At 32.4% G+C, this 23,664-nt stretch overlaps 3 protein-coding genes and 1 pseudogene across 3 annotated transcripts; all 4 read right to left on the minus strand.

Annotated features, from left to right (window-relative positions):
- Positions 1-6,595: 6,595 nt before the first annotated feature.
- LOC126553529 (ATP-dependent DNA helicase PIF1-like) lies at positions 6,596-7,638 on the minus strand (annotated as a pseudogene).
- Positions 7,639-9,542: 1,904 nt separating this feature from the next.
- LOC126553537 (uncharacterized) lies at positions 9,543-9,959 on the minus strand. The gene has a single exon (XM_050208686.1). The coding sequence runs from the start codon at positions 9,894-9,896 to the stop codon at positions 9,543-9,545; it is 354 nt and encodes a 117-aa protein (XP_050064643.1). The 5' UTR covers positions 9,897-9,959.
- A 6,211-nt stretch (positions 9,960-16,170) lies between these two features.
- LOC126553532 (uncharacterized) lies at positions 16,171-16,716 on the minus strand. The gene is made up of 2 exons (XM_050208682.1): positions 16,480-16,716; positions 16,171-16,404 (listed from the first exon to the last, which is right to left on the minus strand). The coding sequence occupies exons 1-2, from the start codon at positions 16,690-16,692 to the stop codon at positions 16,171-16,173; spliced, it is 447 nt and encodes a 148-aa protein (XP_050064639.1). The 5' UTR covers positions 16,693-16,716.
- A 4,583-nt stretch (positions 16,717-21,299) lies between these two features.
- On the minus strand, positions 21,300-22,100 carry LOC126553530 (piggyBac transposable element-derived protein 3-like). Its single transcript, XM_050208680.1, has one exon. The coding sequence runs from the start codon at positions 22,098-22,100 to the stop codon at positions 21,300-21,302; it is 801 nt and encodes a 266-aa protein (XP_050064637.1).
- Between the last annotated feature and the right edge of the window lie 1,564 nt (positions 22,101-23,664).

Here is a 23,664-nt window from a genome sequence, read left to right on the forward strand (position 1 = left end):
ATTTTTAGGACACAAATTATCAGCCGAGGGGGTACAACCCGACGAAGGGGAAGTAGAATGTGTAAAAAAAGTACCAATACCGAAAAATACGACCGACATTAAGGCATTTTTGGGATTAACAGGTTACTATAGGCGGTTTATTGAGGAATATGCAAAAATCGCGAAGCCTTTAACTTTGTTACTTAAGAAAAATACAAAATTTGCATGGGGAGTTGCACAACAATACGCATTCGAAAATTGAAAGATATTTTGACTAGAGAACCAATATTACAGTACCCGGATTTCGACAAGGAGTTTTTATTAGCTTCCGATGCTTCGAATTACGCTGTAGGTTGTGTACTGTCTCAAGGGGAATGGGTAATGATAAACCAATTGCCTATGCGTTGAGAGTTCTGAATACAAGTGAAGTAAACTATTCTACAATCGAAAAAGAATGTTTGGGTATCGTTTTTGGTATTAAACATTTTAGGCCTTACTTATGGGGAAAACGATTTAAAATAATTACGGATCACAGGCCACTAGTTTGGCTCTTTAACGTATCAGACATGAAATCAAGGTTAGCACGGTGGCGTATATTATTACAGGAATTCGACGACGAGATAGTGTATAAACCGGGCACGGAACACAGTAATGCTGATGCATTATCGCGTATATGCGTAATAGAAAAATTGGACAAAATGTCGTTCGCAGAATTTATGAATAACAACAATGTATATATAAATAATAATATCGAAGAAATTAATGAAACATATAATGTTATTCGAACGATTATGATATACTTTTTACTATAACGGCAGATGTTCAATTAAAATTTAATGTATTACGCGAGTATATAATCAATTAGGGCACATAGGTAGCCAGGTATTCAGAAACACAAAGGTGAAGGAGGTCGCAGTAGTACGTGATAGTGGTAGGAAATATTTATATGCTTTTACGGAAGAATCGTTTAATCAAGTCCAACGTATCAAATACTATACGAAACGTTAATTAATGTAAAAAACGTATGCGTAAAGGAAAAAATTACAGTTTTAGCAATTCCAAAAATAATGTCTGACCTTAATTATGATATAGTTCGGAGTATGTTACGATACATTTTCAAAGGTACTGATATTAAAGTAAATAATATACAGATTACAAAATTTCCGATGAAGTAAAAAAAGCATTAATTTAAGAACAACATAATATTACGTGCATAGGGGGACATCAGGGGGCTTCTAGAACAGTAAAACGGTTACGTCAATGGGTACAATGGAAAGGCATGAAAAGAGAAGTTAAAAACTATATTAACAATTTCAAACCATGTCAAATTAATAAGGAAAAACGGAAAAGTAAACAACCTTTGGTAATTACCACTACTTCATCGAGAGCATTCGAAAGAGTAGCTTTAGATATAGTAGGACCTCTGACGAAATCAAGGAATGATTACATGTACATTTTAACCCTTCAAGATGATTTAACTAAATTTTCGGCGGCATATCCTTTAAAAACCACGGACGCAGCGACCATAGCTAAGACATTTGTAGAAAAATTCGTTTGTTATTTCGGAATTCCTACAAATATATTAAGTGACCAAGGTTCAAATTTTTTATCATCGTTATTTAAACAGATGTGCAAATTATTAAAAATTAATAAAATACAAACCACAGCTTATTCACCAATGACCAATGGTGCTCTTGAACGTAGCCATAAAACATTAAAGGAATAATTGAGGAACTTTAGTGACGAAAAACAAGAAAATTGGTGTGAAATGTTAAGTTATGCGATGTATATGTATAACACCACACCACATACCGCACATAAGTTCACACCGTATGAATTAGTATTCGGTATACAACCGGTCATTCCATCTAGTTTTTTGAAACCACCATCTCAGGGGTATAATTACAATGATTACGTAAGTGATTTAAGAACTCGTATGCAGGAAGCAAGGCAAATGGCCAAGAACATTTAATAGAAGCAAAATAAAAATCAAAATCTATTTATGATAAACATATTAACCCGATAGAGTTAGAAATAGGAGATAAGGTACTTATGAAAAATATGAAAAAGAAAAACAAGTTAGAACCTAATTGGATAGGCCCATACGAAATCGTGGAGATCCATGAACCCGTAAATGTATCAATTAGGAAGAAATAACAAAATAGTAAGAGTTCATATGAACCATTTACAACTATTTAAAAGATAGTAAATAATAATTAGGGAAATATATACAAACATAGAATGTATAAAATAGTAGTATATAAAGTATATTAGTATATTTATATTATATATATAAAAAAAAAAAAAAAAAATGTGATAAATTGTTAGATAACGGAATTATAGACACTAATCTAGTTAAAATTGTTATAGGTTTATTTTATGTCTGTCCATTTTACACACAATAACACACGGAACACAACATGCACTATACAACATTACACACGTGAGCAATCACTCAGGACTTTATTTTGAAAATAAAGGATCCGTCAGGATCATAAACACACAATGGACACTTTTGACATATGTTAATTTAACAATTTATAACGAACGCGAGAAAATTTTTGATACATATTTAGATAGTACAAAACAATATTGCTTGGAAAACGAATTAATACCATCGAGATCTAACATCATTTGTCAAAATTTTAAAACTGTATTTACGGATTTTACTAATGAAATTTTAAACAAAAGGCTAACATTTTGAAAACGTTAGGACATCCTTCAAAAAGGGGAAGGAGAGGATTAATTGATGGTATAGGTAATTTGGCAAATGTTCTATTTGGAATATGCGATAATAAGTGCGTAGAAACGAATACAAATAATGTATTACAATTACAACAATCCGAAAAAAGTACGTTAAATATAATGAAATCACAAACGCGAGTTATTAAAACGGTAATGAAACAAACAGATCAAAGTTATAGGGACACTACATTTTTACGAGATAAAATTAATGAGTTTATGGCAGATATAAGAAATTTATCGGATCAGGTAATAAATAAAACAATTGAGGTAAATCATAAACACGAATACAAGATTCATATTTGTTATTAAATTTATTATTAGGTCAGTATGCATTCGAGACCAATTATATATCGGAAATGATTAATTTAGCCAGGGCAGGTCAAATACATGCGGGAGTTTTATCTATCGAGGCATTACATGAAAGCATGAAAGAAATTAAATTATCATTACCTAAAGGTACATCGTTACCGATCGATATTGATAATATTGACCCATATAACTTGTATCAATTATCAGAGGTCAGTGTTGTGTATCATAATCAATTACTGATGTTTAATATTAAAATACCATTGGTAGATCAACAGAATTTATTTTGTATCATATAATTCCGATGCCGATTAACATTAAAAACAAACAGTTCGCGTACGTACAAAATACGTATGATTATATTGCGATAAGTCTTCTAATGAATATTTTACGACCTTTACACCACCACAACAATTAAACTCATGTAAAAGATTAATTAATTACTTTATCTGTTATGCAGTACAACCCATACATTCTAAAAATGCAAATACTAACTGTGAAATGGCGTTATTTACGAAACAAAAGGAAAAAACGCAAATGTGTAAATATTTATATTTTGAGTTATATGGAAGTATATTTCATAAATTAGAATTTAAGAACACGTGGATCTATACCGTAGAACACGAGAATGTAGTACTAACATGTGGGTTAGACGAGAAATCAGAAAATATAGAGCTAATAGGAACAGGGTTATTAACAATCGAAGAACAATGTAAAGGGTATGCAAGCCAAAATATATTGCAACCAGTTACATCGGTACAAAATTCGCAATAGTAGATATAATACCGGAAACAAAAATAATTACGGTTGATCTAAAATTAAAGCAGGATGCTACTTTTTGTATACCATCATTTAAAAATATGGGAAAAATTGAAAAACTACACGATTTGAATTCTATATCTAGTTCTTTGGATGACATAAATAAGATATTGATTATCAAATTACAAAACAATCTGTACACGAGGTACACAAAAATTATAACTATATGTTTTATAGCATTGTAATTTTGTTTATAATCTTATTTGTTTGTAGCATGTTTAAAAATATTGTATTGTTTCAACAGCACCTCCGGAACCATTACGCGATTATAACCCTGTACATTTTGACACAATCAGAGTAACTGATATAAAAAAAAAAAAAAATTTTTTTTGTATGAAATTATAATTGTTTTAGAATTTAGGCATAGTATTTAAGTTCTTATTGTATCAAAATATAATTTCATTCTAGGGATGGAGGAATGTAATAATCCTTATTATTAGTATATAAGTAATATGTATAAGTATGTATGTACTGACATTCGTTGACTTTGATAAAAGTCCATATTATAGAAAAGCCTGTGTGTAGGTCAAAGGTGATGACTAGAATTAGAGTACACCTTGAGATCGTACGGACGTCATCATAACAAGGTGACTCCGAATAGCATAAATAGGAATGTGTTAGACAATCTCGAGGAGTCGAATACGAGAGACGACGAGAGTATGTACTTCTAAATCCAGAACAGACGTTTGTTATGTTTTAATAAATAAATACTTTGAATATTACAAACAATTGTGTATTTTTATTATACATCTAATTCTATTTCGAGTGCTGAAGCGGACACGTTACAACAGTACCCTACATCGAAGACGGGACTGTAAAGAAAATATCGTAAAAAGTCTAGTAGTCACTATTTTAGTTAACCTAACCTCCGGTGGTTTGGAAGGAGCCGAGGGAGTCCTAACCTAACCTTAGATGAGTTCGAGTGAAAATCGTTTTACGGGGAATTCGGTCGGAAATGGTAATCAGGTGTCTAGAAAAGAGATAATTTACTAAAAAAGTACTTAAGTCGATCGTTGTGTTATAAGTTATTACCTATAGTTAATATACCTAACTGATAGTAGGTATTATCATTGTTATCCGCTCTCGGTGTAAAAGTTTATCTCGACATAATAGCCCGGCTGTTTTTGAAATGTGTAATTATATAATAATAAGATATATATTACATATACATAAAATAAAAATACAAAATATGGTAATTGTGATTGTCTATTTCTCCTCAACCAGTGTAATACGGTGTTCGGACGCTTGCCCGGTTCTTTTTGTGTTGTAAAACAAAAAACAAATGAATACGAAAAATTGCAACCGAGTGTCTAGCTATCTGTCCTCAATCAGTGTAAATCGATACTACTACTCCTCAACCAGTGTAATACGTGTTCGGTCGCTTGCCCGGTTTTTTTTTTTTTTTTTTAAAACAAAAAACAAATGATTCCGAAGAATTGCAACTGAGTGTCTAGCTATACGTCCTCAACCAGTGTAAATCGATACTATTACTCCTCAACCAGTGTAATACGGTGTTCGGTCGCTTGCCCGGTTCTTTTGTGTTTGTAAAAATTGCAATTGAGTGTCTAGCTATCCGTCCTCAACCAGTGTATATCTATACCTGTGAAAGTGTGATGTTAGTTCTTAAACACATACATATTATATTAAAAATTAATCGACCACATCATATATTGTACACATGTATTTGAAAATCAAATTAATTAAAGGAATATAAAGTATTTTAAAGGACACTATAGTAAAGTATAATATTAACAAACAATAAATAAATATTATTGTATATATAAAATTAAACTTGGCAATAATACGTTTAAGTATTGGAGTTTATTCTTTTTAATTGTTTGTAATGGTAATAATTAAGAATATTGTATATTTTTATGATATATTTGATATATATTTTGAACATGAGACATAAAAAAAATAACATACAGTACAATGTGTATTATAGTTATTATTACTATGTAAGTAATCAATGAAAATATTACATACATAAAACGCTGTACATGGTGTGTGTTATAACAATTGTTATGGTCAACAGTGTCTGATTTGGTTACAAATCAGTAACTACAATGCTTATGTTGTATTATAACAATTAAAATGTTTGTTCAATGAAACAATATCAACAATATCAATCATTACTTAATACTTGTAATGTTTCTTAAGGACATTGACAAACAATATAAATACAAATTAAATGTGTAAATTTAAATGCATGCCCAACATAAGTAGATTATTAATGAAATAAAAAAAAATAATGGAATACACAAATAAAATGCTATACATGCCGTGTAGCAAATTGTTATGGTTAACAGTTTTTACTTTAGTTGCAAATTAATAGAATGATAGTTTTATTATTATGGATTATGTTCACATTTGCATTGATATAAGAGTTTCCAACACGAATCATTACTCCTTATGTTTCTGAAACATTATAAATACAAACAATAACATACATTTGGTATGATTAATATTCTAAATATTTTACCAACTCGTGTGTTTGAAGCAAGTTTAAGTACATGTTTGACATTAGTTACGAATTCACTACAAAGCGAATTCGCATCCAGAGAGAACCACGTGGAGGTTGTCAAACTTTCTCTCCGCGAGTCGCACTCATGACTGCCCATAAACTGTTGGTCAAACAGACCACTTGGATCACACAGATCCCTTTGATCACACAGACCACTTGGATCACATAGATCCCTTTGATAACACAGGTCAGATATTAACGATTAAGTTCTTGTAGGCTTCATTATGCAGTTGTTTGCAGGACCTCTCTGTATACAATGTTCTTAGTGACGAATCTACCATGACCATCACCACACATACCAACTATTATGGATTGTGAGTTCCTCACTCGTGAAAAGGCTACGTACAGTTGTCCGTGTGTGAATACCGGTGAAGGCAGAAGCAATCCAACTCTATCAAACGTTTGTCCCTGTGACTTGTTAATGGTCATCGCAAACGACAAACGTACGGGGAACTGTACTCTTCGCATTATGATGGGCAGGTCATCTTCGCCACACGACGTGAGTGGTATCGCAGGAATGATTATTTCGTCCTGTGCACCACCAGACAACATCTTCGCCTTGAAGTTGTATCGTCGTAATTCAGTGACAACCAATCTCGTACCGTTGCAAAGGCTTCTCTTAGAATCTAGGTTCCTAAGCAACATGACAATCGAACCCACCTTTAGCGTTAAGTTGTACGGCGGCAGTCCGTCCGGTTCCAGAGTGTTGAGGAACTCTGTCGGATAATTGGCCACTTCGTCAGGGTCATCGACCACAACAGTGTCTATGGCCGTGTAGCTCCGGTGAGCTTCATCGATGCGTTGTAACACCATGCGATTGACCTTCCTGCAATCGTCATTCCTGGGACATAAAATTATTTTCCGAGCAAACTCGTCGATGTTTGCCAACGACATTTGCTGCGGGAAAACAAAATCAATCAAATTAGCGATGTCACATACCATTTCTCGGGGGATTTCGACGCTGTCCCGAACACCGTCGATCGCTGGCAACTGGCCGCTCCCGAGCTGTAGCAACCAAGTAGCAAAGTCCACATCGTTGTCGGCACGCATGTTTCGCGTCAGACTGAACTGTTCCATGTCGCGCCACAGAGAGTTATATTTAATCGACGACCTTACAATGTCACTCCTTGTCCCTCTGCGCACGACAGGCAGTATCTGTCTGAAGTCGCCGGCGAACAGGACCGGTTTCCACCAAACGGTAATTCCGATCCCATGATGTCCTTGAGCAATCTATTGACCACCTTGAGTTGTAGTCCCGGTGACATTGGCGCTTCATCCAGACGATGAGTGCCGCGTCACGTATCCTCTGAGCACGCAACAACTGCATGGTGATGGTCGACGTTGAATTGTCAGTCAGTGTACCGAAAGGCAACCCGAACGTAGAGTGCATCGTCATGCCGCCGTCCATTAGCGATGCTGCAATTCCTGTAAATGCAACGGACAACACGGATCGCTCTTGGTTGCGAAGAGACCATATGAGGCATCCGTATAACGTCGTTTTACCTGATCCTCCGGGTCCATCGACGTAGAACATTTTTGAGCAGTTTCTGTTGTCGTTTAAGGCCGCCATCACACGATCGAACACTGTCCGTTGTTCGTCGTTCAAGCCGTCCAATTGTACAGTCCAGCGTACCGCCGCGTCTATTGCACACAGAATGTCATCGTTAGGGTCTTATTCTAGCAATGCGACGTCCAATAGAGGTAAACTGTAGTCCGCGAGCGATTTCCCGTGAACCTGATGTAACTGCGCGATGGCGTTGAGACACGTCACTCTAGCGCGCTCGGCGTCTCGCAATCGCTGATTAAAGTCCTCCATCATGTGAGCTTCGCTGACTTGGTACAACGCCAGCGGGTTTGCGGTCTCGCAAAACAACAGTATCGTCACAAATAGGTAACGAAGCTGAACTGGAGTGTCCAATGTTGCCGATTCTGCCATGCAAACCCGCAAAGCTCGGTCGTCTTCCAAAAGTCCCATTGCAACGGCTGCAGCCGCATAGGTTGGATGCACACCACCCCGTCTACTGTCCTCATATCGCGGAAAGACTGTGAACCTCTCTTGTGCAGAAGTAGCAATCTCAAATGAAAACGATCTCGATCAAGTGGGTTGACGACGTACATTCGAGCCAACGTCTCGTACGTCATCTGCCTTTGCCGTCGCGCCCATGATCTGCGTGTCACGTTCCAAGTGTAGTGTACCGGTATCTCGTGGTACAGGTATTGTCTAGCCTCGACATCGATGGCGTTGAGCGCAAAGAAAGCCGTGAGTTTAGTTCGAGCCAGGGCGGCGTTTTGTACTCGCTCTAATACCTGTCCGGGTTCAAAGTACACGTTGTGATAGTTTTCCAGGTGGACGGGAAGTCTAACGATGATATGACTTTTGTTATGCATTTCATACGAAAACAACCTCCAAACAGCTTCTGGCGGACTGACGTACCGCGAGTTTATGTAACTGAAATCAATAATATATTTATATTAAAAAAAAAGTGTTAGGCAACAACAGCATATATCATTATACAATTTATATTATATGAAATGTATATATATAATAATAAGTTTAAAGTGTAGTAGTAGTTAACTAATATGTGATACTGGTATGCCATATGCAATAATATTGTAGTTGGCAATTGTTTTTCTTGGTTTATTTAATTACCTTAATATCTAATTAAATTAAATTAAATTAAATTAGAAATTCCTAATCATAATAATATATTATACTATATAATATACATTGTTGTATAAATAATAATACATAAAAATAATAATAACGAAGTTAACGTTACTGGGAAGATTGATACATCTTTACAATATGTTTAGTAGACTGTTCTAAGTGTATTGTATTGAAGTAGAATATTAGATATTTTTATTGCATAATCTAAATAAATGACATAGAAATTACCCCAAAAAAATAACAGATATAATACCAGAAGTATATTGCAAAATATATACATATAATACATAATGACATAATAACAATAACAAATAAGGTTGAACAGTAATATTACCGTTAAATGATATAATAATTATGCTATGTATTCATATAGCATATAATGTAATATACTATTAAGTAAATAAGTATTTTTAAAATAGTAAAAAAACAATAGAGAACAAATTAAGTTAAAATTATAATAATTAGTGAAATGTAATTTTCACAACTTTAAGTTTAATTCACTTACTTATCTATTTCGTCTCCATTCCGAATTTCCAAGGTAGCCGCGTCATGGCCCTTGTATACGTATTTATACAAATACATTACGCTCTTCACAGTAGAGCACACCTCAACGTTTATGTGTGCGTCATACTTAACCAGCAAGTACGGGTTGTACGGGACAACAAACTCATTGCCGACAGGGTGACCTCTGACGTTTGCCACAAGTCCGTTGTTCGGTCTGTGGTAAGTCGGGTAACCATTATCAGAAATGTACAGAGTCTCTTCACTGTATTCTTTGGGATACTTCTTTGAACAACTGTTGTCCAACATACACGGACTGTTGCGGTTGAGTTGTCCACACGGTCCGTGAACCATGTGCGATTTCACTCTGTCAAATAGTCGTCTTTCGGTTGCCGGTTAAGGCAAGTAGGCACACACAACGTTGTCGACGTCGTCAGCAGTAAGCAACTTGCTATCCTCGTGCAAGATTATTAGTATGTGTGCGTGTGGAAGACCACGTTTCTGAAACTCAACTGTATACACATAAGCAGCTATGTTACCAAACACTATTGACCGTTATGTCATGCATTAGCTCCTTTAGTTTGGGGTTACATGTAAACGTTATGAATATATGAATAGGTCAGGTTTTCCATACTTACGCACAATATCCATTGCGTCGTGGTAACATTGTTTCATGTACCGAGGACCACCTACAAACGTCGATGGTAGAATCGTCCTGCGGCCTACAGGGTTGATTTCGTCAACGTGGAGCTGTTGGTTTATGTGGTCCACAAGGCCCCGATATGCATCAGCAAAAAACGCTCTCTGATTGTCTCGAGTGTAGCGCAGATTGTTCGCTTCCATACGGACGTATTGATCACACACAAACTGCTGCAATAAAAAACCACCTGCATGCAATAAACTAAATGTATTACCTTCATTCCCATTGCTATTGTTTCCAGTGTATCTAATGGCCAGATGGTAACATAAAAACTCCCTGATGGTGTTACGAACCCGAACCGTGTTTCGGTGGTTGCCCTCTTGTAGTAAGTTGTAATGCCATCCGGTTTCTCCGTACGGGAAGAACAGTGGATACAACATTGGATCCGCATGAGACGAACCTGCCGATATGCTTTGCATCCGGTGATTTGGGTTAACCGGGTTGGAGTCATAGATAACCAGATCTAGGTTCCCTGGTGGTTGACCATCTTCACCAACAAAGACGACAGCTACCTCGTTCACATGAGCAGCTGGTTGATTGTATCGCCGTGGATCATTGTTTGGGTCGGCAATTATGTGCATGGTCACCCTTCTCGGTTGTAACATGGGATTGGCAGCAGCAGCATCTTGTTCCCTCTGCCATACTTGTCGCATGTTTCTGTAACAAAATAATATTAAAGCATGTGTGTATCTTGTATATATATTCACGTAATATGTGTACAGTTATATATGAACATTTTCATGTAAATAATTAATAATATAATTATAGTTATTATCTGTATGCTTGGTTGTATTGTATGTATGGTGTATAGATAAGGTTAATTTATAGTGTACATCATGTTTTATGAAATTTGTTCAATCATACACTTGAATTTTCGGTATTTTCGCTAAATTCTTATTAGAATTGTGGATGCAATATTAAAAATTGTAAGTATTGTAAGGTAAAGTCACTCAAAGCCATATGATGTATCACTTGCATGAAAAATAACTCAAAAACACTTATTATAGTTAACCATATGCAAGTGTAACCTGAACAATAGTACAGCACAGTATTAATTATGTTATGTATCATTGTTGAATGGTAAATATTGTTAAAAAAATATTTACTTGGTAATAAAAAAATTAAAAGTAAAATAAGTATAGAGCTATTAAGTCAAAGTTTTTTTTTTGGTACAATACACACTGTATATATTGTTATGGGCTACGAGATATCTATAAGATATCTACGAGATTACAAGGCTAAGTTAGTATGACCATGCCTCGTGTCAAGGGTAATGCGGATGCTACTATGACCATGACACGTGTCGGGATAGTAAGCGCACCAATAGTTACAGTGCACTAATGATGCATTTGAGATGTTATTGCACATTCTCAAATTCGTGTCCGAATTTGCAACAACAACAACAAGGACACCTGGTTTTACCCAGAAGGCGAAAACACACGACGTAAACAAGAGACGCACCACAATATATAAGGGAGCCCGAAGACCAGCAACGGCAGATGTACCAAAGCTATCAACAACAGAGCACTTTCACGTCACTCAGCCACTTATTTAATTTGTTACATGTATTTTGTTTGTATGCAATAAAACATATTACGTTATTAAGTTTAACTTTCATTCAAATTAACCATTTGGATTCAAATCTGATACTGGCACGCAACAATTTGGCGCAGTCGGTAGGATTCACTTTTCAAGGAGGCAAACTGTCAAAGGTTACCATCAACAAGGAAGACTTGATCATTCTTTCTCGTTGATAACTCCAGAAGAGAAGACCATTCAATTCAACGTTGCAGAAAGTATCAGACAGGATGACAACATCAACGAACGTCGCATTATTGTGAGTGAATAGTTAATTAAATTATTACACGGATATATGTTACAAAAATATAAAACCTAAGAAATATCATTTAAGTAACTGAATATATTTAAGTAGGTCGTAAAAAAAAACTATTTAGGAATTTTTTTTTGATTATTAAAGGGCAATTGATTTATTTGAATTATTATTGAGAAATATTGAGTTATTATATTATTATTGAGGGCATATTGAGTTATTTGAGTTATTATTGAATTATTATATTATTTTGAGGGCATATTGTTGAATTATTGAGATTATTATTGAGAATTATTATTGAGGGCATATTGTGAATTATTGAGATTATTATTGAGAATTATTAAAGGGCATATATTATTGAGATTATTATTGAGTTATATTATTATAGTTTATTGTAAAACGTATCAAATGAGTGTGAAAGCAATTTATGGAGAACACAGGTACATCTCCTTTGGAAGTAACTAATCCATCGAATAAGACGTCTTTAGAAACTCCAGAATTGAGTTTAGAAGTATTAAATAAAACCAACAGTTGATTGATTTGGGAAGCCCTAGTAGAAGCCCTAGCCCTAGTAAAAGCCCTAGCCCTATTGAAAGCCCTAAAGAACGCCCTAGTTTATTTAGAAACCAAAGTGAACGCCAGAGCGCGAAAATAAAACACAGCTTAGAGAGAAGTTTAAGTTTAGACAATAAAAAGGTTACACGTAGTAAGGTTACGGACGATTTTGAACATACTGAGTTAACGTTCGGGAGAAAACCACGTGTAAAGAAAATGGTTATCATAAAATTAGAGGAAGCATTTAAGCTTATACCTATGTGTACGGGAGAAGACGATATCTATCCGTTCGTTCATAAATGCATGTGATATGGCAATAAATTTGGTTGAAGAAAAATGCGCACCGGCTTTAGTTAAATATATAACAACTAGGTTATCCGGTAGAGCATTAGAAATGATAAAATATAAAAATGTTACTAAATGGGTATACATGAAGAGTTATTTGATGGATGCTTTTGAAGATACGACAACTGCTTCAAGTTTGCAGATACAATTAAATTCCATTAAGATGCGTCATGGTGGGGACGTCAATGATTATTGCCATAGAGTAGAAAAATTATATTATAAATTATGTACTGCGTGTACACTTAATAAAGAGGAATCAGAAGCAAAAGTAATTCACGAAACTTTAAGAGAACAAACACTGAATATTTTTATAAAAGAATTAATAAGTCCTATAAGAACAATTGTAAAGGCACGAAATCCTAAAACATTAGAGGTAGCTAAGCAATTGGCAAAATCAGAAGAAGTAGAATATAATTCAGAAAGAGATAATTATAGGTACAGGAACGATTTTTCTAGTAATAGAGATAATTGTAATTTTTCACGACTAAATAATAATAATTTTCAACGTACAAATAATACAAGAAATTATAACACGAATAATCATATCAGTAATTTTCAATCAGATAATATATACCGAGGAGGTTGATCAAATATAGAACACCTGTAATAAAGTGGAAACAATAGTACAGGACTTTACGATAAGTTAATAATAAATATAAATAATAAATAATAGAGTAGAATATAATTATGAATTAGGTTAATAAAATTTTGGAAATATGGTTTTATTCGAGGGTAATGTAAAAGAAACTATAGGTACACTTTTAGAAGCATTAAAAAAGAGTATTATACAGTGACAAAATTACAAAACAATACAATTTAACATTAGGAATAAAATATGAAATAAAACGTAAGTTAGGAATTAATTAATTGTTTTTACCGATTAGTAAAGTAATAGGTAATACAGAGCAATCTTTATATAATATTTCTATTAACATAAAAAAAAAATATTTTTAGATATTGTAGGTCCATTACCAACGACCTCGTCTAGTAATAATTATATTTTAACAATGCAAGATGACTTATCTAAATACACGCTAGGAGTACCAATACCTAATCATCAGGCAAACACGGTCGCGGAAGCTTTTGTTATACATTTCGTGTGTGTACATGGAATACCGGGAACGATATTGACAGATCAGGGAACGGATTTCCTTAGCAAAACATTTACGGAAGTTTGCAAATTGTTAAAAATAAATAAAGTTAATACTAGTCATAGTAATTGAAGTAATAGGAGATGGAAATATAGTTATACAACGTGGCCGACGAGGCATTACCATACATAAAAATAATGTAAAACAGTATTATAATGTTAAAGCAAATAATTAATCAAATATAAGATTATAGTATTAATGAATAAATTTAAGAAAGGTTTGTGAAATTAAAAATAATTAAATAAATAGTAATGAATAAACTAGGTATGAATGACGAGTTAGAATGTAAAAAAGTAAGGTCAATGTTACGATACATATTTCGTAAGACTAAAATCAGAATTATAGTTTGCGTAAACTAAAACCGCAAAAACGTAGAGAATACGGAAGAAAATAAAGTAACTATACTAAAACAATTTCATGATCTATGAGAATGGATGTAGAATAATATACCAAATATAATATATTTAATCATATTGTCATAAAAAAAAAAAACGATATGAAAACTTAATAAAGCATTTTAAAATATTAATATTAATTTTATACCTATGTGTAGATTCAGTTATTTAGTTATTTAATTTGGTATATGGGTAGAACGTAACGTTCGTGTGTAATGTTAATTAATTATTCACAAATTTATTTTATTATTTTAATTGTATTATTCAAGGTGAAGGAGATTCAAATATTTAAAAATATATATATTAATAATATATACTGAACTAACATACTTTATATTGTATTCTTGATTTATTTAAAATTTGATATAACTAATATTATTATTAAGTTACCAATGTAAAACTGAATTTGTAAGTGTAGCTGAGTGCATTTAAGAAAATTGTAAAGATTTCTGTCTTGCAGACATAAACCTTTTTTTTTGTGGGGAGGTGTTATGGGCTACGAGATATCTATAAGATATCTACGAGATTACAAGGCTAAGTTAGTATGACCATGCCTCGTGTCAAGGGTAATGCGGATGCTACTATGACCATGACACGTGTCGGGATAGTAAGCGCACCAATAGTTACAGTGCACTAATGATGCATTTGAGATGTTATTGCACATTCTCAAATTCGTGTCCGAATTTGCAACAACAACAACAAGGACACCTGGTTTTACCCAGAAGGCGAAAACACGACGTAAACAAGAGACGCACCACAATATATAAGGGAGCCCGAAGACCAGCAACGGCAGATGTACCAAAGCTATCAACAACAGAGCACTTTCACGTCACTCAGCCACTTATTTAATTTGTTACATGTATTTTGTTTGTATGCAATAAAACATATTACGTTATTAAGTTTAACTTTCATTCAAATTAACCATTTGGATTCAAATCTGATACTGGCACGCAACAATATATATAATAATAAAAGTAAAATAAAATAAACAAAATATTAATCAACTACATTACACAAGTGTATTAAGTCTTGTTACGATATCATAATATGATATGGGAATAGTTTGAAATAATTAAATTAAAACTTAAAAAATTGGTTTCTTAATGAGTGGTAATGTAAACTACAAATATATATAAAATGTTACACTACAATTTACACGAATGTTGTGTTTTCAATGAATTATTAACTACACATGACTACAATAATTATTAATATTATTACTTATTAATTAATTAATTAATGTGATATGTGTTTATATGTGTTTATTTAACTAAATATATATTATTAATATATTACTCAAAAGCCACTGCGAATGGATTGATTTGCCGTAATAGACTGTCCAAGTCTGTAAGCAAGTTCTCCAACAATGGGCTTGTGCGTGGTTTTTGTGCCATACGAATCTGGTTGGCTGACTCGGATTCAATGAAATATAACTCGCAGTATTTCGGTTGCATCAGTTCATTCCTGACAACGTCATTACTAATTCTACGGTACACCTGCCCGTGTACAGTGAACACTCTCGGTCCCGGACCTGTCAAACGTCTTGGGTTGAGGTCAGTGGAGAACGCAGCAAATGCCAGTGTGTTGTTGTACCGACCGATTTCTTTGCGAAAATGTTTAGCTACCTGTGAATCATCTATCAACAAACGAATTAATAACTCTGGTGGTTGACCCAACACACGCTCTCCATTTGACCGTTATTACAACACGTTGTAAAATGATTTCTGTTTACACGTTCGCAAGAGAAATGACGGGCACCACATTGCGTGCAGACGGCATCCAATGGTCCAATGTCATGGCGCTCTGGAAGTTCATATTGAATGCCAGCCAGACGGTCTCTCATGGGCACGTGCGCTCTGGGAACACCCGGTGGAATCGGCACAAACTGTAATTAAAATGACAGTTGTAAAAGAAAAAACTGTAACCAATATTCATTATAGTGTATGAGATATTTACTGACCTCTTCATCGACGCCTGGTAGTAAAACGTCAAATATATCCCTGAATTCAAATACTGCCTCTGCGTCAGCAGGCAGTAAATCCACAAACTCAATGTCACCTTGTACCACTTCCTCGGGTTGCAATGGGTCTTCTTCATTTATGTCCATCATTACCTCATCCATTTGGACTTCAATAATTTCCACCTCTATCTCGTTGTCATCAGGGATAGCCATGTCCACTTCTTGTTCGTTGCCTAGTGCCGCAATCTCCAAGACCGGTTGAACTAACTATATCATAAAAGGAGGTCAGTTTTAATGTGCGTACAATAATATAAGTTTATGTTATGTATAGTGAAAAAGTATGAATTAATAATAAGCATATTGCATAAAATTATCTCACCGCTTGGGAATCTAATAAATTGCAACACATTAAATAAATAAAAAAACAGTTGTATAAAGAATAATCAAATATAATTAGGGACATTTTCCATTTCACATTTAAACTCAACATCATAGAGAAATACACTAAAGACTGAATATAGTTTAATAGCAGCATTTAATTTTAATATATTATATAACTTTTACATTTACTTATTAAAAAATAATTCAAATATAGTATAATATATTGTAATATACTATTATACTTAAAAAAAAATTAAAATGTGCAATTACTAAATGATAAATAAAAATTATTATCAACATAACATAATATATGATGTTATGTATACATCAAATTGCTAAACCTACTATTTGAATGTAAAATAAAAACCTATTATTTAATAAAAATTCTGTTATAATAAAACTATAATAGAACCATATAATAAAAATATAAACTTTACATAATATATTATTATAGTGTAAAGTGTAATGTATAATTTATTGTTGTCTTGCATAACATTGAAAGTGTTATTGGAACTGTTCATAATAACAGCTAACACACACACACACATATATATATATATATATATAATAAATTATTTAACTCACTAAAGATGGTACTACTCTTGGTAATAGACGGCGACGAATTCTGCCCAAAGCGTAGTCACGACCAGGGACAAAATGTCTCGAACACAGTTTTGAGTTGACAAATATCTGTTGAGCATACAAACCATTGATCTCGGCGAACAACACCCATTGACCTCTCTGCTCGTCATTCGGTGGAAACCTAATGTAATCAATTTATGAATATTCACAGTGTATGGCTAGAGTAGTAATAAAACATTATTGTTATTTATTAGTTGTCACCTGTGCACAGACACTCCATCAAGACCACTGACGTTTCCACAGATCACACATATTTTCACCATGGTGATGTGACTAAAAAGTGACATTTTAATGATAATCGAAAATGTTATAACTAATAATTAAATGTATTAATTAATATAATATGTATATATAAGTAGTATAGGTAGGTAGTATAAAACGTAAGCTTATACACTCGGCGTAATTATATCGTACCTATGTTATCAGTGGTGATAATAGATTAACACGGGTCACGGGAATCCCAATAGTTTTGTGTTATTTTTAGAAAAACTTTGAATTTAACGGTACATAATGTACATTGAAAATAATTTTTACGAAACGCATAAAGAAAATGAGAAAAAAAATCAAATAGGAATACGACAAATATTCACGTTGAAAAAGTGCGAGGTACGAACGTAATGCGAATGTCGTTGACCACATCGACCGACGATCCCGGAAAAGAACTTGAAAATAATAGAACACATTAAGTTGTAAATAAAAAAAAAAGCGGCATCCTCGAAATCACATCCGGACTTAGTGGGAACACGGCCTGGTAGTAATTCGCGTTGCATTCTGAATTGAACGACTATAACGCATATCCTTGTAATATTCGGGGCGAATGCGCTAATTAATTAGCTTATATGAATGATAGAAATTGTACTTACCGGTCTGTAAAACGTCCAACGAAGTTAAAAAAAAAAAATTATAAATATATACTAAAAAAAGTACAGAAAAAAGTGCAAATTTTTGTGTACGTAAAAACAAACGTGTTGCATGAACGTCAAAGAAAAGTTGCCTGATGCAGGCGCACCGGACCCAGGTCCTCAACGCTTTTCGCTCTCCACTCCGCCACAACATGGCAACAGTATTACCAAATATTAAATACCGCACATAATATAATTTAATTAATATTACAAAGGATATTATTAAATATTAATTGTCAATCGTCACTGATGGATAGACTGATGGACCAGACTTGCGGTTATTTATAGTACCAATAATACCAACCATAAATGCGTAATATGCAATGGAACAACGAATGTCTTACGGACGCCATTCAATTTGAATTGTTCATTCGAAGTGAGTACACGTATTAGTTATTATAACCTTTTCGTGTGTATTTTTTGTTTGTTTTTAGGTTAAGTGAAATATGTCATTTTACTTAATTAATAATTTAAAATATTAAATGTTATAGATAATGTTCAACATAAATATTAATATCAAAAAACTTGTGAATAACATAAACTACGGCCAAAAAAGCGGTCAAAAAAGTATGAATATCAAAAATAATGAACATTTACAACGTTACCTATACACTTTTATTTTTCAGGATGGCTGTGGCAAAAGGGCCATTTGGCCCGTGATTGTACGTATATTTTGTAATTATATATATTATTAATAATTAGTAAATTATTAATAATAAGATCTGTATTTTTAATACTTGTAGTACTTTGTATGTGTTTTTCTTTAAGAGTTTTCCTGGTGTATATATTTATATTAATATATGAGTATCTAATAATTAAATAATAGTATCAGTTGTAGAAGTGCAACTTAAATGTATCATGTTTGTAAAGGAAAGTATAAGTTCGATCAAATTACTTACATTACAATTACAGGTATTTGTGCAGCTAATAGGTTAACCTAATAATAATAATAAACATGTATTTTAAGTACCATTATTATTATGTTGAGTGTTGGCACCGTTGGTATTGTTATAGGTATTTTTTATTCTTAAATAATTAAAACATTTATGTATGCTTATTCAGCTTATTGTAATCTTAAGTATATTAGATTATATTAATTAATTTTAAAATATATAATACAATAAAATATTAAAATGTAAAAAAAGAAATTAAGCAGTATAATAGGTAATAGGTATTGGTTAATTTACATGAGCTATTGCGTATAATACATTTAATTTTTTTTTTTTTTAATTTCATTTTCACATAAAAATGATGAAAATAGAAGAATTTTTGTAAATGCAATTAATATTAATAAGAATAAATAACATAATACATTTAATAAATTCATATTTACCATATTAAGTTACTATAATAACATGTCCAATGTCCATCCAACATATTATATTCAGTCATAACAATTCTGCTTTAGTATACACACACAGTAATATAAGTAAGTATATATATATATATATATATTGGTATACCTCATACCAGTGTATGTATTGAAATGTCACACTTATAATCATAATCATAACTATACACTGTGTAAACTCTTGTTTCTTATCCATATGTACAGTGTCAGTAATCCGTATATATTATAATACTACATCATAGTCCAATATATTAGGCAAAACATTAAAACAAATCAAATAGGTATCAATTATACAATACAATATATAACAATATTTAATAGGTATAGGAAATAATAATAATATATATAATTTGTTCAGAGAAATTGTTACAGTATACATTAAAAAGTATTACACATTACATCATAGGAAGTCAATTTAAAGGACATGCATAATAAAATACTATAAGAAAAGTGTTATAAACATTTCCTACAGAAACTCTTAGGTATGATTAAGAATATTTGCAATTACAACTTTGACTTACCTAACTATACCTGTACTCAACTCTTTCAGGGGCTTTTATATTATGAGACATATCAATTTTATATGTAAACGAAGAGTATGCCATCATATATACCTGTATAATAATTCCGTATAATTCGTGTGTAATAAAGCTTATATTAATATTAATTGTCTATTTAATATAACGTTTCCCATAGCAACGTACACTTGAAAATACAACAACATAATATTTTAATATAACAAACAGCCGATAAAAAAAAAAAAAAAAAAAATCGAAAAAATAATAAAATCGTCGAAAACCCGCGTAATAATCGAACCTAACCTAAGAAAAACGCGTTATCGAGACGGCGGCGTTGGAGAACCGTCTGTTTTCGCGATAACTGTTTGGCGGCGGGCCATGGAAGAAAAAAACGGCGACCGAGGCGCACTCTTTTCAAAGTGAAACGAACTATTGTTCACGCTTTATTATATAAGATAATAAATTTAATTTTAACAAACTTAGGTATAACTTTATTAATTTAATTAAATAAATAAAAAAAAGAACATTAATAAGTATTTGTAATTATTTTTTGAATTTTTGAATTTAATAATTAATATTTATTTTAGCTGATGATAATTTTCAAAACACATTTTACCTTTGGACATGCACAAGTACGTTTTACATTTTGTACACATAATTTTTTACCTACTTGTACAACCTTTGTATCTACAACTTAGAGGCGCTTTAAGGTCCATTGCTCTCGGCCAATGATGGTATCCATCTAGTCTTACATCGTCTCATGGTATAGGTGCGGGTGGTTTTATTTTTATCGGTGGTTCTCCATCTTTTCAGTGTTTTGACATGTAGGCGGTGGTGGGGTGGCCATAGTTAAGCATTCGCCAATTTCCAATCTGAACTAAAGCAAATCTTTAATTTTTTTTTTTTTGGTATTTTATTTATTTTACAATCTTCTAAATATTCAAACCAGCTGTTAGTTACTGATAGGTCAAGTAAGTGTAGTATAACGTAAAGTGGCCACTTTCTTGTTTTTAACCAAGTTCTATACTATTCCATCATTTGATCAAAATGATCAACACCGCCCATTTTTTCATTGTATTTTGATATCATATTAGGAATTTGTACGTCAATATGCTTTTTTTGTTTTTTATAGCATCTGGATACTGTTGTTGTCGGTAAACCTCCGTAACATGTTGATGTCGTAACTACTGACTTGTTGTCTTTCCATTTCAACATAGAAATATTTTTATCATCAGATACAATTTCTTCGAAATCCCCTCTTTTCATTTTAGAATCTGCTTTAAATTGAAATTTCTGTAGACGATTCATTTGTATAGTACCAGTTCCATGAATTTTTAGCTGTACTAATTTTTGCATCAACGGAATAGTAGTAAAATATCGATCGAAAAATACAGATGAACCTTCTGGTATTGTATCAATAAGACGTAAAATTACAGCCGGTCCAAGTCCTAGACTTTTGTCAGGAAAAGGCGTGGTAAGTCCTTGATATATTTCGAAATCAATAATTAGACCATCGGACGTAGTAACTACAAAATTTTTAAGACCAACTGGCCTAGGTTTACTTTTCACAAACTGTCTTATCTGACAACGTCCAAGAAAAGGTATCATTTGTTCATCAATTGAGTAATAAATTGATGATCGCTTAATAGATAAGCACCTTTTCCTTACAAAATCTATGAGTGGTTGAACTTTCCATAGTTTGTTATTTTTTTTCATTTCATCACTAACCAAATTTGTAAAATGTAAATTAACTCTCAATTGAAAAAAACGATCTCCAGACCTTATCGATGCAACAGGATCATATCGAAACTTAGCAGTCCAATACATGCGGAGACGAGGAAATTTAATACAACCAATAATTACGTGAATTCCAAAAAATTGTTTTATTTTCCATGTAATATTAATTAGTGCACAACGCCGCTAGTTCATATAATTCTTCGGTAAAATATTTTTTTAAATATTCCATAGGTGTACCCACAGGTACGGTTTTCGGAACCTTTTCGGAAAATGTTTTAGATGTAAATGATTGTATGCGCCATTCAACTTTTTCGAAAACCGATGTATCACCTTTTTCGTTACGAGTAATACTATCATCGACACTAAACTGTACATTTCTTTCCAATCGTCTACCAGTTTCAAGTTGTTCGTCCTCTAATTCTACTTCAGAATCACTTGATTCGCACAAAATATTATTTCCATGTTGATTAGTTAAAGTAAAGGTTGGATCTGCATCATAATCGTCGTCGTCTTCAAATTCTAAATCTGAATCTTCTAATAAATCTGAAATTTGATCGACATTCATGGTGGACGCAAATACGTAACTGTAGACCGAATACTCACGAACGTGATACTAAATCTTGTTCGTGTAATTACGACGAAAAAAACAAATATTACATAATTATAGATGATGAAAACGGCTTTGAAATTATATGGTTGATAAAACGAAACAACAAATTCATTGCTATCGCAAATATTTACCAAGAAAATAACCCGAATACTAAGGATATATTAAACTGATAAAAACATAAAACTAATAATACGTGGAGCATGGCTGGGTTTTACCCTATTACTTTTAAAATTAGATAAAACTATAGAACGTAATCTTCACGATCTTGCGATATTGGTTTGAATAGAGTAGAATAAATATAACAATGAGAAAAAAAAACCATACCCTCTCGATCATGCCTTATCGGTCTGTAAGGGATAAATATCTATAAAATTGTATTTATTGGTTAACAAATTCTTGAAAATTTAATAGAATGCTCTTTATATATTGTTTCAAAGCTAGATGAAAAATATTAAAAATCTGTAGTCACAATTTTTTTTTCTTAGCATTTAAAGTTGAAATTTTGACAAAATATGTAAAAATAAAACGAAAATTTGCCAATTATTTGGAGTTTTTAATTCATACAAATTTTTCTTTTTTAAATCTAGGATTTTAAAATGTAATAAAAGATTTAACAAAATTTTTTCTACTTTTATCAAAAATAAAATATCTAAAAGCAAGTCAAAATAAATTTTTATGAGCGTTCGAAATTCATAATTTTACAACACTGGATACTCTCTCGATTTCTCATGTAGCGATTTTCTTATTTAGCTGTACTTCGAAAACGAATTATTGTAGATTCATGCAAATTTCACTGAATGTTATTATAAGCATTTAAAGTTCAAATGTTGACTAAATTTGTCAAAATCTTGAAAATTATCAATCATTGGAATTAAAAAATTATAAAATGTTCAGTTTTTATAACTAAGAGTTGAAAATTTAAAACAAAAATTTTCATAAATAATTCATTCTGTAACCAAAAAATTTAAAAAATATACAAACATATTTATTTTTTACAGACATTTTAAATTCAAATTTGGACAAAATCACATATTTAAACCAAGA

The sequence above is a fragment of the Aphis gossypii genome, unplaced genomic scaffold, assembly GCF_020184175.1.
Source record: "Aphis gossypii isolate Hap1 unplaced genomic scaffold, ASM2018417v2 Contig00254, whole genome shotgun sequence".
In the NCBI taxonomy this organism is placed as follows: Eukaryota; Metazoa; Arthropoda; class Insecta; order Hemiptera; family Aphididae; genus Aphis; species Aphis gossypii.

What these genes read in the sequence shown, in the direction of transcription:
- LOC126553537 (XM_050208686.1), bottom strand. Translation starts at nt 9,896, where the DNA reads ATGGTTCACGGACCGTGTGGACAACTCAACCGCAACAGTCCGTGTATG.
- LOC126553532 (XM_050208682.1), bottom strand. Translation starts at nt 16,692, where the DNA reads ATGGCTATCCCTGATGACAACGAGATAGAGGTGGAAATTATTGAAGTC. An exon ending in TACCAGGCGTCGATGAAGAG is followed by an intron (nt 16,405 to 16,479) that starts GTCAGTAAATAT and finishes TTTTAATTACAG; the next exon opens with TTTGTGCCGATTCCACCGGG.
- LOC126553530 (XM_050208680.1), bottom strand. Translation starts at nt 22,100, where the DNA reads ATGTATTGGACTGCTAAGTTTCGATATGATCCTGTTGCATCGATAAGG.